The sequence below is a fragment of the Eutrigla gurnardus genome (assembly GCF_963514095.1).
Source record: "Eutrigla gurnardus genome assembly, chromosome: 7".
Lineage (NCBI taxonomy): Eukaryota > Metazoa > Chordata > Actinopteri > Perciformes > Triglidae > Eutrigla > Eutrigla gurnardus.
In genome coordinates, this window is record NC_139921.1 from 18,487,082 (window position 1) to 18,503,386 (window position 16,305).

Genomic DNA, 16,305 nt, shown 5'->3' on the forward strand with positions numbered 1-16,305 from the left:
TAAGATGTTAAATTGTTTGTACGGTTATCATTGTGACGTTAACAGCTTCCAACGACTGAAGTCATTAGCTGACATTCTGCGACTACCTTCCCCTGCTTTTCCATGTTTTCTTCAACAGTGCATTGCCAATGGGGTCTCCTATGAAAACATTGCACAAGAAGGAAGCAACGTCAGCTCCTTGGAGATCTTTTTCTTTGGTTTTCCCCGCATGGCCGGGCTTTCCTTCTTCCCAAGGCTCTGCCAGTTAACCATAGCGGGCCAGAATATAAGACACGTCGAAGGACTTGAGTGCTGTCCTCTGCTTCGGGAGCTCTGGGTTGTTCAGTGCCATCTGACAGTAGGTTTGACAGTGTTTTTCACACACACACACACACACACACACACACACACACACACACACACACACACACACACACACACACACACACACACATATATATATATATATAAAGACAATAACATGTCCCATTTTTTTTTATCTTGCAGGGAATATCTGGACTACAGAATTGTCTACAACTAGAGAAACTCTACCTTCATGATAATCAGATCTGTGAAATAAAGAATTTAGAATTGCAGATCAACCTAGAAGTCTTGTGGCTCAACAACAACTGCATAACTCAGATAAAGGTTTGATCTGCATCTGTCTGTCTGCCTGCCTGTCTGTCTGCCTGTTTATCATACATTATACAATATGTAACTGTGAGTTTTATTTCCAAATTTCTATTGACTTGCCTCTCAAAAATTATATTTTTACACAATTTAGCACAGTATATGACAGCATGTTATGTCAAAATAGCATGCTCCCATTTTTGATCAGTTGTCTGTTATGTGTGTGCGTGTTTTTTCTTTTTCTTCTAAAGGGCTTGAACACGCTTCAAAACCTCAAAGAACTAAATCTTGCTGACAACAATATTGAAAAGATTGGTAGGTTTGATAGATTCCTCTGTATTTTTGGTACCAAGTTTGATTGTGAAAAAATAATAAGCAAATAATTTTAAACTTCTTGAAGGGCACAGCCTTGATGCTAATAACAGCCTTCAGAATCTTAATCTGTCCGGAAACAAGATCAACTCCTTTAAGGTAAGAACAGAAATATGTTATTGACATTTCTTCTGCAAAAATCTGTCCTACATATTTGTAAAATCTTATTAAAATACTTAGTCTTTTAAGGGCTTTTTATCATTTTTCTGACATATTGGGGTCAGGTCAGATTTTCAATTAATTCTACAGTTGCTGGCTACACAAGACCTTCAATAAGGTCAGTATAATTTAAATTGATGTCATTCACCATTCAATCATATAGATTAATCACTGCATCTCAACTCTTAAAAGACTACATAAGACTTTGATATGCAGGTTTTTGTTAGACAGTAATACATTCGAGACATATACTCCAGCTGACAAAGTAATTGCATTACACTGAATCATTTTCTCGTTCAAGGTCATTCTGATTGGCCGTTTTGTGGCTCTAGCTTTAATTGGATGATTAACACCTCGATCACATTCTTGCAAACCACCTTTTATTCCCTTTACGGAATGCAATTATTGTCATTCACTGTACTGGGAGCCCAATATATTCTAACTGCTGGGAAATCAAAGAAAAATTCCTTGTCTTTACAATGTGACATTTCCTTTCAGCTGATGTGTGGTGACGAGTATGGAGGGTGAAAAGAAATGTACATTTCCCAAAGGAAGTCTTTGGCTTATTGTTGCATGTATTTAAATTGCTTGTTTTATTTAACAAGACACAAGCAGTTCACTTAGCACTAATTATTATTATTTATTTATTTTTTTGCCATAATACATGTGTCTTTTTGTGTTTTTAGAGCACAACCTAAGCCTTAAAATGATGAGAAACCCTAATGAACTAGCCTGTGTGTTTGTTTGTTGTTATTGATGTAACAGGAGCTGACCCTGCTTGCCCGCTTACCCCAGCTAAGAGAACTAGCACTGAAGGACCCCACATCAACCCCAAACCCAGTGTGTCTGCTGTGTAACTATGCCACGCATGTACTGTACCACATGCCAGACCTCCAGTGTCTTGACACCTTTGATGTCTCGAGCAAGCAAGTGAAGGAAACAGCTGAGGTATTGAGAAGACCAGCAGGATCTCTGTGTTTCACCAACAAAGCTCACCTGGATTTCTAATGAGTTGCATTGAGACCTAATAACATTTATTTTTAATTTCCCTTAGCTAGTTTCAGAGATATTAGGGAAAAAATTACATCACACATATTTGTTTTATATTTGGTTGTTATACACTGGAGCTACAAATCATAACATGAGTCAAATATTTAAATCCAACACACAATTTTGTGATACATTTATTTCATTAAAAATTCTCTGTATTATGCATCACATTTGCACATTTCCCTTTAATTTACACATTTAATATCATCAGAAACCTTACACTGTAATATAAAATGAGGTTTTGTCGGACTTTAAATAATGAAATACTTTTATTATTTGTTTCATCTTTGTCTTTTCCCCCCAATAGTCCATAGTAATGAAGAAAATGATGTACTACAACATGCGTGTACGTACTGCTCGGAGGAACCTGGCAGAGATCCGACTCAGTCTGATAGAGAAGAGGAAAACTATGTTACAGTTACCTGGAGAATGCATCAGAACACTGAATTACACCCTCAAGAGTGTATGTACATTATTATTTTTAGCTTTAAGAACATAACACTCATTTAGCTGTAATCTCCAGCTTCAAGTTGCTGTTCAAAGTTAAGGGAGCTGTTTCCATGTACACCTAGCTTGAACGGGAGCTGTCCATGGTGCCAGCTAGTTGTAAGAAGTCTGCCTGCATGTTGGAGGACGCATCGACCCACCTGGCTGAAGGTTCAACTGACAGAAGTGATCCCGCCCCGGACATCGGTCGTGACCCTGCCACGGAGAACAAAATACTCAGCAAGATTGAAGCGCTGCGGGAGAGGCTGGCGCTATGGATGAGGAGGCTGGATGAGTCCGTACATTTGAATAAGATACAAAGATAATTTGACTTTGCTCCACAGAAGCATAATATATAAATAATATATATAATGTATGAATAAAAAATAATGCTCCCTCTTCTGTATTCAGGATTGAAGCCTGGTATGAACGGGATTTGACACAAGCCACGAACACCATGGAATACACTATCCAGTTTCTATTGATGGAGCTAGAAAGTGTTGGAAATATTCGCTGGGAGGAGGGCTGCTCCACGGACCCTTGGTACGTACTTGGTACGGTATTATCAAATGCAATTCCAATGATTTTCAGTTCACGGAGGACAAATCAGAGGCAGACTTCACTTTGACTCATCTGTATGACATATCTGTATTATGTACCCAACAGGTTTACTTCTTGTTGCGACCTCCTGCATTCCCGCTTCTCGCATTCAGACTTTAAGTTTTACAACATTGCTGACATTAGGATCAATAGAGTCGTCCGCATTCACAACAGTGCTTTGAGGCTGCGCTTTGAGGACAAGCTTCACGCCCTTCAAGCCAGCGAGGAGTCTGCTGCCTCGTCACAGTGAGTTCATCTAAACTGTAGTGAAATTCAATGATAATTGAGTTTTTAACCGATTTTTTTTAACCCTACCACCAATTTGTAACTAATTTAAAATGTTCAAGCAGGAATTCCAGACGTCAGCTGGATCACTTGTTCTACATAGCTGACCCCGAAAAAAATAGCGAGAAGGAAGAACTTTTGTGCATTGTAGAGGAAGGCTTCAAAACTGCCGTACAATATAAGGTGGGTTTACTTCTGTCCACTACAACACTCAATCATATCACCCACAACTTATTCCTCTGAGCACTGAGGGAACATTTTCAGCTAGTTAGTCATATATTAGTCACTACTTTACTTGCATTCGTTACACAAAGAACAGCATTTACAAAAATGCATTTCTACAAGTTAACTATATATATAATAACTATATATGAGCAGGGCAACAGAACAAGATCTGTAATATTTTTATCTTGTTTTCACATGATTTTTATTTTTGTTGATGATTTGAACTAGGCATTAGGAAGAGAGGGTGCTATACCTTTATCCAATAGCCTGATTGTGACTGAACAGCCCAGAATTGAACACACACTACGTCAGGCCAACAGTACGGACACAATCCACTTCAGGCACGGTGAGTCAGTTTTACTCACAGTAATATATTCCCCTTAGCTGTGACTATTGTTTTTTTTCCTCCAAAATGTTAATGTTTTTTGCCTGTAGGTCAGATTATTGTTTCCAAAGTGTTTGTGGGCCACAGCATGCCCATCAAAGAGGGAGACCCGGTGGACAGAAGCAGATATCCTAGAGTCTACTCCGTTTACCGCAACATGGACACTAAAAACAGAACTGCAAAAAGTGAAGGTATGTGGCATATCAAACCAAAACAATATGTTTTCAGTCAGCATTCATACAAAGTGTTTGCATCTGTGTATTTTTTCCATTCAGTGAGACCCAACTCAACCAAAACACACGCAGGTCCAGAGTGCAGTCCCAGACGAAGACAGTGGTTTGTGTTCGACCATGAGCTTGTCCTGCCTGAGTACATCGTTTATTTTGAATATTTGACCACCAGGGTAACTAATTGTTATTGTTTGGCAACATGCTTCACTTGCTTTATGATTCATTAATAATTCTTGGACCAGTTCTGTTCTCCTTTTAAATGCTTGTGCTATGTTGTTGATAGGCTCAAGAACAACCAGATGATAATCCATCCAACAACATCATCCTAGACAGGGAAGTCCTCAACATGGATCCTGTGCTGAAACCGCCCCCCAAGTTATTAAGTTTGGATGACAAAATCCTGTTAACGGTGGCCAAATCCAATGTCCTCAGTCAAATCACTGTAAGTATTCAATCAACCGATAACTTGAATTTTGAAGCCATTTCATACAATCACGATAATCTTCAGTTTGTTGAATGTCCAGGTGCTGAACCTTCATGGCAACAGTCTGAGTAAAATAAAGGAGATTTCCTGCCTCACAGCTCTGCGGCATCTTACCATCAGCTTCAATGAGTTCACACACTTGGATGACTTTTCTCACATGGTAAAAGTAATAGGAAATATTGATTTTCAGATTAAAGGAATGAGTGTGTCTGAAGTCAAATGAAAGCAGTATTTTCATAGTGAATTGTCTTTTTAATATGAGTGACATAAAACAGAGTGACTGTGTTATGCACCATGGAATCAAGTTGAAACATTTCTGTTACTTAAAGCCCAACCTTGAGTTTTTGGATGCTAGCTGCAATCGCATCGTAACCCTGGATGGTCTGAAGGGTTTGGGACGGCTCAAACAGCTCGACCTGCGCTGGAACAAGTTGACCAAGGCCAGAGAGGATACGGCTGTGCTGAGAAAACACGCACCTGCTCTGCTGAAGCTCGACAGCCGATACAACCCCTGGACCAGGGTGCGAGTTGCTATCAAATAAGAAATATGTGGTACTTGGAACAATAAGGAGTGATATACAGTGATGCTATTTTCCTTTTTTCAGCCCAAAGCGGTTCGAATGACCATACTGGGCCGTCTAACAACCCTCACACACCTGGACGATATGATGGTAGCGGAGGACGAGGCTGCTTGTGCTGTTCAGATGGTTGCTGGATCCATAATTAACGAGGTTGGCTGTTTTTTCTTCATTTGAATAATGACTTATTTGGTTAAAAATAAGCGTTAACATGCTCCATTGAAGGAAGCAGCATGTGAACATCTAAGTGTATATTTCAGGACGACTGTAATTCAATCAGACCTGTTGACACTCTGCTCGCAGGCATCTCTTCTGGCTCACTCGTGTGACGACAGTGACCGTCCCCGCAGTCTCAGCCTGCTGTCAACAGCCCAGCTCCTATGTCCTCTCAGTCCTGCTCCCTCGCGCCTCACCCGAGCACTGGAACTTGACTGGACTCAAAAGGTGAGCTCCAGACATGTAGGTTTCTCCCTAAAGGTGTGATTTTGCTTTTTACGTACTCAATTTTCTTGTTTCGAAGTTTTTTTTGTTGTTGGAATATTTAGAATGTTAAGCTAAGGCTTCAAGCTTTGGACATCTGTCATCATTTATACATTTGAATGTATTTGTGGCCCTAAATATTGACCAGATCACTGCACTGAACCTTGATAACCAGAGGATTTCCAAAATGAGCCATCTGAATAAGCTGGTCAATCTTCGCTGGGCTTCCTTTAATGATAATGACATTTCTAAAGTGGACGGTCTTGACAACTGCTTGAACCTGGAGCAGCTTTCCCTGAAAAACAACAGCATTACCACACTCAAAGGTTAGTCACACAGTCAACCTGACAATGAAGTTGAAATTACAGCATTGAGATACACCTACTCAAATCTAGCTGTTATTTCTGTCTGTCTTTGCCCTCTGTTCCTTCAGGACTATCAAAACTGCATTGCCTGAGTCATCTGAGTGTAGATGGGAATCAGCTAGCTAGTCTGGAAGCCACAGTCCTAGATCAGCTGACGAACCTGTCCTTTTTGTCCATGGAGAACAACTGTATCGGTTCACTGCAAGGCATCCAGAGAGTTCGCTCCCTTCGAGAGCTCTACATCGGCAACAACCACATTTCTACATCACGAGACATCTACTATCTGAAGGCAAATGGGAGAGAAATAAGGACAGTAGGTTTCAGGTTTCTCCACCGTTTTCCATGCGTATTGTCTGAGCACATGTGCTCTTCTTTTATTTCTTTCAGGGATTGACAAACCTCATCATTCTGGATCTTTATGGGAATCCTTTATTGGAGAAATTCGAGAGCTATCGGATTTATGTCGTTTTTCACCTACCCTCCTTAAAAGCTCTGGATGGCATTGCAGTGGTACGTATCGACGACAGAAACCAGTCAAAACGTTCAGATGTTGTAGCTTTAATGACATCATTACATCCAGTGTTTTGTGTTTGCTGTTGTTTTCTCTAGGAGGCGACTGAGTGTGAAAGTGCAAAAGATATGTTTGGAGGAAGACTAACTTCCGACATGGTAACAGAGAAGCTGGGCCACTCAAACTACACAGACATCAAGTACCTCTGCCTGCAGTTGAGCTCCATTAGGTAATAGCACAGCTTAACATACATATACACACAACACACCAAAAAAAATGTGCATGATTATAGAAATGTACGTAGTTTGAAACACAAGGCTAATAAACTGGGTGTGTTTCCCACAGAGTTGTTGATCTGTCTCCAGCAGACCTGTTCTCTAGCCTACGCAGTGTCAACTTGGACCACAACAACCTCACCTCTTTCTCTGGCCTCATCTACCTGCCCAACATCAAAGTAAATAAATCAAATAAATATAATTCATTTATGAATTAATATAAATAATGTCCAGTGTTTTCTTTCCAGGCACTGTGTTTGAACTACAACCACATTGAGTCCATCCTGCCCAAACAGAAGAATCAGTCTCCTCTAACAAACAAACAGATGCTGCACAGCAAAGTTCACTCCAGTGGTTACGGCCAACAGAGCTCGTCCAAATTCAAAGGGTAACGAAGTTTGTATTTCAATAATTCCTGCATTTTTACTTCAGCTGAATTTGTAGACTGTCTCCATTAGGGGGCAGCAGTGACCATCCAATATGAGAACCATCTCTTGACAGTCAGTGTTTTTGTCACCGCCGTTGCCTATAAACCTTAATAAAATCCAGTTGTAAACATATTTTCAGGGTGTTGATTTGATTTAAAACAATGTTATATTTTCCACACTAAATATTTCAATATTTTCAGTGTCAGTATTTCATGGGAATAATGATATAATCTTCAAATCTCATTGTCCTTTTATAGAAACGCCTGACTGCCCTGACTATGATTGCCTTTAGGTGGTCTGTGTGTGTGAGGTCTGGCCAGGCAGCTGGAGGGAGACAGAGATGTTCATTTAACCACAGAGGTTTCAACTGTCATTCTGTGACTTTGTTTAAGGGAAACCGGGGCCACTGGCAGTCTGGAGCCACTGATGGGCAGCCTGGAGGTGCTGCATTTGAGTCACAATGGCATCTCCAATATGGCCAATCTGCAGCTCAGCAGGCTCACCAATCTTAAAGCACTCTTCCTCCAAGGTATGCATGTATGGTTGGTGTACCAACCCTCCCTCACAAAGCCTGTTAAAAGTGCAGTGTATTGAGCCTGTGAAAAGGCAAGCACTGAGAGCAAAGTCTCCCATAGACCGGAGGCCAGGTGGGAAATGAGACCGAAAGAAAAGAATGACTGACTTTCTTTCAAATGCTTTTGATGGCTTTTGATTGAGTTTATCTTTGTCAGGGTGATTTGTCCCACAAAGCCGACCTTCCTTACATTCTTCCTTTTTGCTTCGAAACCTTTCGAAGCTGTCTCTTTAATTCCACTGCTTTTTACACCGGGTTACCCTACAAATACCTAACAAATGTTTCTTTTGCCTTAAACGCTGCCTTTTATATTATTTAGAGCGTTCCACTCTTATTTTCTTTATATAAATATAAGCATTTTTGAGATATCCCCCCTTGTTTTGATGATGTTTTCTCTCTCCCAAGGTAATGAGATCAGCCAGGTGGAAGGATTGGAGGGGCTTCACCAGCTCAGAGAGCTTGTCTTAGACAGGAACCGGATCAAAGCTCTGGCCAATGACTCTTTCATTGCCCAGAATGTCCTGCTAGAACTGCACCTAGCAGAGAACCGGATCCGGGAGCTCAACCATCTACATCCTTTGACTGAGCTTCGCAAGCTCTACCTTGGCATGAACAAGCTGCAGGTATCCTCATGCAGCAGAAGCAGTAGTCTCCTCAAATGAAAAATAACCTTATATTATGATTTTTATAAACATCGGCAAGTTTTTCATTGAAACGGCCTTAATGACCCGCACCACAGTGATTTCCTGAGGTGACCACCAAGGTCGTTGAAGCTTTTGTGCAGTTTATGTTTTACCACACGATTTTACTGATTGGTTCATATGAAAAACGTGTCATATGTTTAAGAATGTATTTTATTCATCGCGCAGCAGTATTACTTTTCCCTGCATTTGCAAAGTAAGACATGAAGTATAGTAATCATGAGTCATTACCACCCCACTGTGGCATGCGAGGGGTAGCATTAAGGAGAATCAAGTTTGATTGAAGGTCAGGAACGTGTGTATGAAGAAAGAAGGGAACAATCAGGACAACGTGTAATCAGCCTCTCAGTCTGCATCTGCTTCTCACCCGGGGAGTGGGATTTGCAATTTTGTTTCTAGTTCCTTCTTTTCTTCACATCCTTAATGTTTCCACGCATTCAATTAAGATATGAAATACAGCAATCATCCCAGCATAATAGTTCTCACAGTGGGGTGGGGTGGGGTGGGGATTTGAATCACATCCAAGTGCAACTATAAACCTGGGAATGAGAGAAAACAACCCCATGACCTGTTGCGTGCCCAAACTCTCATGAGATTAATGAGAGCTCACACATGTAATCTCTCCCATCAGCTGCTTCCATCCTTCCTACACCAAAATTATGAAAGGTCCATCTCTAATGCAAATCTCTCCACGATGAACACAGTGTAGTGAATGACCAACACTTTAATGTAATCTTTGTTTCTTTACTTTTCATAGGAAATCACAGAGCTTGACAAACTAGGAGGTCTGTCTTCGCTGACGGAGCTTTCTGTTGTTGGCAATCCTGTAAGTGTTAAACACAATTCGGTGATGTTATTAAAAAAAAAAGGGATTTTCCTATTATGAGCCTTGCCTAGTGATGTGAATCTACTAGCTGTCAGGGTACTTTGAATTCTTTCACTCGCAAACAAATTATCAAAAGCACACTCACAGGCTCAATTTCTCACTCGAACAATCCAAAACACGATCCCAATGTAACTCTGTTTCCAAATTAAGCGATTACATGATGGGCCATCTGCTGTCCCTCAAACTGGCCGGCATCAGAGACAAATCCCTTGACCAAATGGCAGGGCGCTATTGGCCTGGTTACATCACCCATCTGGAGCTCATGGAACAGGCCTGAGCAGAGCCGGCAGCCCAGGGCCTCCCTACCGTCCGCTGGGCAATGCTCAGCTGTGGTCGCCTCTGTTCTGCTGGACACCATCCCCCTTCTCTTCCCATAGTGGGGGTTAATCCTGCCAGGGGGGTAGAGACCAACAGCCACCCTGGAGACAATACCTCCTGCTGTTGACGGCATGAGATTGCTACTTCACCCATGTTCCCTCGGCAGAGTCTGTCTCCTCCTCTCCAGTGTACATCCATTGGCACACACTCATTACTTAATCACAGCAGCAGGGTCCTGTAGCCACATTAAGTTTAATGATGGGACAGGCTGAACCTGCACCCTGACCACAGGGTGCCCTCAGCTGGGAGCTAACTGCTGCTGTCAGCTGGGTCACTTGGATAGCTGTTTTGGAATATGATAACTGCATTGGGAGCCACATAGCATCATATTTAGGCCAGATGTATCAGGGCAAGCTTCACTGATAATCCACAGTTAAAATTGCTGCTCTTTTTTAATTTATCAGTGGGTTTTTTGATCAAACAGATGCTTTTTTTTCTTCTTCCAGATGGCCAAAACGTCACTCCACAGACCGGCGATAGTGCTTTGTCTGTCCCAGTTGCAGGTCCTAGATGGAGTGATGGTCACCCTGGAGGAAAGGACCAGGGCTGAACTCCACAGTGCTGATCCATCTGTGAGAACTTATACACAACATGCATTGTCACTCAGAAACACTCATAATGTATATGCACACACAGGGTCGTAGCTACCATTGAGGACAGAAAGGTTTTTGTAGTATGCAGCATTTTTAATTTGTTTTTGTTTAAATGTGACTACTTTAAGGACAACAAAATAACAATAACTAAGGCTTCAGCATTTACCCTGCACAACTCCTTTCCTGGTAGTGAGGCAAAGCATTGGAGATACGCGTGACCTTGGTTCTTAGCACATTTGTAGGATTAAGAATAGGGTTTGTTTGCAGGAAAGGAATCTTTCATTCCAACACTCAGTCTACAGTACTTCCCTGTCTGTATGAACTACATATTAACAAAAACTATGGCTGTTTTAAAAGCTCATTATGCACCTTATCGAGAAAGATGCAGCCCAACTGAACAAATCAAAAATGTCAACAGCTGAATTTCAGCCAACAAAAAAAGGGGAAGAGCTTGGATCAAACTCTTTCAGTGTGACTGATTTGATGTTCATGTAATGAGAGACCAACGCAGTAATTCTCCTGCAGCTCTGAATTAAAAGCAGCCTAAGCCTACTGGCATCATCCTGCTGATTAGATGAAATGTGCCCGGCCGATAATGCACCAGTGGATTTACCCCCTATTAGCCAGGTCAACGCGACCCCCTCTGCTTGTTAATCGTAGATGTGGAAATGACAGAGCAGAGGTCCCGGGTTTTCTCATTAAAAACACAAACTCAAACCTCCCCCTATTGACTCTCATAACTGCCATCTTGGTTGTCGCTGTTAATATACGCCTGTTCCACTGCTTCTGTTTGAGTTTGAACATTGTTATTGATGAGTAGTAATGACTATATCCCTACAAGATGCTTTCATATGTGGAACAATAAGCAATCCATGAACCAATCTCCTGCTGAGTGTATAGGAGGAATGGACACAGTGCAGTGGCAGTAGTGGCCATAGGAAGGTAGCGAAAAGGGAAACAATTAGGATGCATATGTCAGTAGGTCAAAGACATTGAGTTGGCCCTGGAGTCGCACATTATCTGAATATCTGCTTATGTTTTTTTTTATAATCCTGTCCTCGAGTATTTCTTTCTATCTTATCTTCCTGCTCTCTTTTGAATATTTCTCTTAAAGGCATGCTGCCAATGCCCTGGAACGTCTCTTCCTACCACAGACATAAACCTCCCTGACCTGCTCCCTCTCATGCCTCGAAACATCCCTCTAAGAGCAGTGACTATAAGCGGAGGACTGCAGAACTTTATGCATGGGCACGATATCCTGCCAAGTAATGTGGATGAGACTCAATCCCATTGCACATACAAGTGTGAGTGTGACATTTCTCCTGTTGAAGATCATTTCTTGGTGAATATAATTATGCAGAACAACAAGATTTGGATTGAAACAGACTGTTCTTTACGTTATATACGGGGGAAAAAAATGTGGCTTCTGCAAATGTATTTATTTATTATAAATAATATATTTTTATTTTATAAAATCCCCTGCGACCCACATTTGGGAATGACTGCTCTCACCCACACCCTTGTTTTAATTCCCAATTCAGACAAGAAGCACAAGAATGGTAATGCTGTTCGTAGTGGCTTCGGTGACATTCCCTTTAGACATATTCGAAGAACAGGAAGCAACCTGCCACCCACAGGTCTCCTTCATGATGGGAACAGATTCATTGTCAAGTATCCCAGCCAGGATCAAGACGGCAGGTTGGTTAATCCCAAAACCAAGAGATACGTTTGTGCTTCTTTAAAATGTGAGAGATATGTTGTAATACACATTGTTATTTTCCAGATTTCCAAATGGTGGCAAACCCCCACCCATGTAGCGGCGAAGAAGTGGAGCCCAGACTGGTGAAAAGTGAACACATGCGACAGCCATGTGGTGCGGTCGTATATCATAGTATTTTAGGGCATCATAATTTGAAGGTGATGTTTTTGTAAGTGTGCCTTTAATCTATATGAGCGTATGCATTACACGTCAAGTATAGGTGCATATTTAATGAGGGGAAAAGCCAGAACATTGGGCAATTCAAGTGCTTTTACTTTTTAAATAAATAACATTATGTAAACCTTTTAGACGTCTTTTGCTATTTGCTAAACAATAATAATCTCCGCCACTCTTTGAATTTTAGTGTGAACTAAAACATGTTTGGGGTTAAAGAAAATTAGGCTACTTGAATGTTGCATGTAGTGCTACCCTTTCAAATGCATTTAGAATAACTGTGACCTTATTTCTTTTATCCACATATGTGGCTCACTAACCATGGTAATCTGAGGATGAGAGGTTTTGGTGTCATTTCTACTGCTATTCCATCCTTGGCCCCAAACAAGTGAAAAAACACCCACAGATGTAAGGGCGTGTGAGGCTTCCATGCTGCTTCCATGGGGTCAAATGCATCCCCAACAAGTGGATAATCCAGCTTTAGCACACCTCTCTGTGGACAATAATCTGCAGTCACTCAGATAAAGATGTAATCTTGAATGAGGTCCAAATGGATTGCAGAGATTGTCAGTTTCATCATGTTAGCCTCTTTTCGAAAAGCCCACCACAGTTTCGACTAATAGGCAAATCTCGTGTGTTGTAACTGGAAATGAACCTACTCCACTTGATATTGATGTTAACTCTGCTGAACATGAGATTATAATCCTTCCTCTCTTCCTATGAGTTTAATCTGGAGTCCTGTAGTTAACACCACATCAGCCTGAGCCTGAAAATGAGGAGGATATAGTCTATGTTATTTGATCTAAAACTTTTTCATTCTGGGACCTCAAAACTGATCATCAAACTGATTTAGATAGGGCATCTCTTTTCATCAATCAACCTAAGAATAAATGTTATATAGCAGGGAAAGAACACTATTCTCATTGTAACTGTGCAAACCGTTATTTATCTTTCTACCCAATTTCTTAAATTGTTGTCTTAATTAACCTGAGGTTTTTTTTTTTTTTAATCAAAATGCCTTCGCCTTGAAAGAGACACAACAATCCCACATAATTACAGATTATTATGCTTAATTTGCAGTGCAATTCCAATATGTCCGATATAATGCATTTTACATTTTTGCATGAAAAAAAATTAAATATAGGAAGAGGGAAAAAAACAGATGTGTATAGATACATGTAAATGTACTTTTTATAATGACATAAACAATTGAACAAAAAAGAAAGAAACGAAACAACAAATGAAAATCAAACACCCCACCCACCTGTATTTCTCCCAAGAAGCAGCAACATTTTCTTGTCATATTTCTTCCACAAACGTGAGTTCTGGACTTTGAGGGTCAGTGGCGTTAATGTGGCCACTAGGTGTCCTTAGAGCTCCATTAGCTCTCCCTTATAGACACTGCTAATCAGTCCTCAATTTATTTAGCACTTGCCCTGTAGGTAGTAATTTATCGGCTGAAGGCAGTTACGTGTGTATGCTTTAATTTTGTGTTTCCTGCCTGTATGGCCTTTGCTGAACATGCCAGGCAACAGTGGAAAGCTCTCACCGAACCAGCTCCTCTAATGCATGTACTTAACTTCACTTAATTTGTGTTAATTCCCAGCATTAAGCGGGGCTAATGACTGTGCAAGTGGGTGCACTGTCATTACCTTCCTCTGCCTGACATCAAATGGCAGCTGATGGACTCACATAAAAAAAAAACCCTCTAATGCACAGATTTGGGAGCTCAGGGAGAGCTCTCTAATGCATTAGATATTGCAAAGGATAATTACACACTTTATATTTGTGTACAGTATGTGCAGTATGGATACGTTAGAAATATATGTTTTGATGCAATTGCATGTCTGTGGGTAGTGTAAGTTTCTAGTGGGCATACCACTTCATACAGTATTCTTCACTTTGCATATCTGTCAGTATTTTTAACATTAAAATGACATTAGCATAAAGATTGTGAATAATTCATCAGTCCTGAGTGAACCCAGATGCACTCCTCCCTCTGTCTATCTCTCTCCCTCTCCTCCCTCCTCCATGTGAGTGGACCACATGGTTCGTAGCTGGTTTAATGGGATGGAATGTGACAGGTTATGTTTTCATCTGCCTGATATGGAGCCTGGTTTGGAGCGGGAGGGAACGAGAGCGCGAGAGAGAGAGACAGAGAGAGTGTGGAGAGGGGAAAGTGAATTGGTCTCCACAGTTGTAGTCTGGATTCATAATTAGGCATGTTTTTGCTTGTTTCAAATCAGTTATAGATGATGCTCTTCCTCCCATCCCCACCAACACAGACACACACACACACAAACACATGCTCTGTATGGGGCCATTACTTCTAGTCCACTAACTCCCTACATTTGCTGTGTCTGTGCATTCGGAGCACCATTTGTCCAAGACTCTGTGAATAATTGCTGAATGGACCATGTTTTCGCTGCTATCTACTCAGGTTCCAGTGTTGGCTGATGTTGTGGGTGAATTGAGAGGGATGAGGACATTGATTGATGTTTGATACTGAAGATAGTGCAGCATCTTATGCAATAGTTGTCAAAGCATTATGTGCAGTAATGGATGAACAACATTAAACTCCATGAGCATTACACATTCACCAGCTTTTATTAACTTTATAAGCGCTTCAGTAGAGGTTACAATTGCATCAACATCATCACTTGACTTGGAATTGCTGTTAAAAAAAAAAATCTCCACATTTGGCTGCCGATGACAAACAAATTCAGATAATGAAAATATAGATTATTTTGTTTTCACAAGGTGCACATTATGTCTCTGAATGCATTTTTCATCCCCATAAATACATCCTCTATTCAAAAACAATCTTGCCATATTGCCTCTCTTAAAATCTGTCACTGAGTTATTGTTGTCACTTGTCATTTCCCTGTAATTTGTTTTCTGTGAGGCTCCCTAGGATGAGGAGTGAATGTGGAGAGAGAGAGAGAGGAAATACAGATAAAAGAATGTAGTAAGAGTGACAATTAGACTGAAAAGGAAAATGCTTTTATTTTGTGTAGATATTTTGGTTGAGAGCATTAAATGTTAACTGCTTTTCATTTCTAGACTTGCGTGTGATTTATCACATTATTGAACTTGTGTGTCATTTATCACACCATTTCAATCAAACAGCATGTGTGGTTATAATGGTGAAAAACAATGTAACCAAACAACTGACAAATATCCAATTTCCTTGTAAATGTAACGCAAATCAATTTTCAGACCATCGTCATATGTTCTGCTTTGTGGAGATTGTAGCCAATTTGGTATCGGCCCTTTTGATTTTATGGTATTCACTTGTGCTTCTACTATAATGACTCTTAAGTCTTAACTCAAGTTGATATTTATGGCAGCTATGACAAAAATGGACTAATGGTTTTGAATAAATGGTGCTATGGGAGGATTACAGGGCGCAATACATGTTGTCGTGACTGATGGGCTTTTCTTTTGTTATTGTGTCCTACACAGAGCACAAATTGCTTTTTCAAGATGACAAGGAAACACAACGTCCTGCTCACCCTTATCCCCTCAGTCTTGGCGAAGAATAACAACAACAATTTAATCTCCTTGCCTCTGGATTATCTTCTTTCTTTGTGTTGATATTGTGGCCCTTTTTGTTGATCACTTCATGATCCTTCTTTTCTCTCTAAGCAAATCTACATTTTGGAGAGGCACACACTTGACTGCAATCACCTTCAGTATATTGAAATAATAAAATACT

The 16,305-nt window shown here is 40.7% G+C and overlaps 1 protein-coding gene across 1 annotated transcript; it reads left to right on the forward strand.

Moving 5' to 3' along the window:
• Nucleotides 1–4: 4 nt before the first annotated feature.
• On the forward strand, nt 5–13,487 carry lrrc9 (leucine rich repeat containing 9; the record flags this gene model as incomplete). The annotated part of the gene is made up of 31 exons (XM_084013314.1): nt 5–337; nt 487–627; nt 861–924; nt 1,010–1,080; nt 1,906–2,088; nt 2,498–2,653; nt 2,763–2,971; nt 3,088–3,219; nt 3,343–3,522; nt 3,627–3,744; nt 4,015–4,132; nt 4,222–4,362; nt 4,447–4,574; nt 4,685–4,843; nt 4,926–5,045; nt 5,215–5,406; nt 5,491–5,616; nt 5,767–5,907; nt 6,092–6,269; nt 6,377–6,597; nt 6,696–6,818; nt 6,918–7,048; nt 7,165–7,273; nt 7,343–7,482; nt 7,915–8,051; nt 8,502–8,719; nt 9,555–9,623; nt 10,508–10,633; nt 11,769–11,958; nt 12,196–12,352; nt 12,438–13,487. 31 exons carry the CDS (start codon nt 5–7, stop codon nt 12,469–12,471), a joined length of 4,545 nt encoding a protein of 1,514 aa, XP_083869440.1. The 3' UTR covers nt 12,472–13,487.
• Between the last annotated feature and the right edge of the window lie 2,818 nt (nt 13,488–16,305).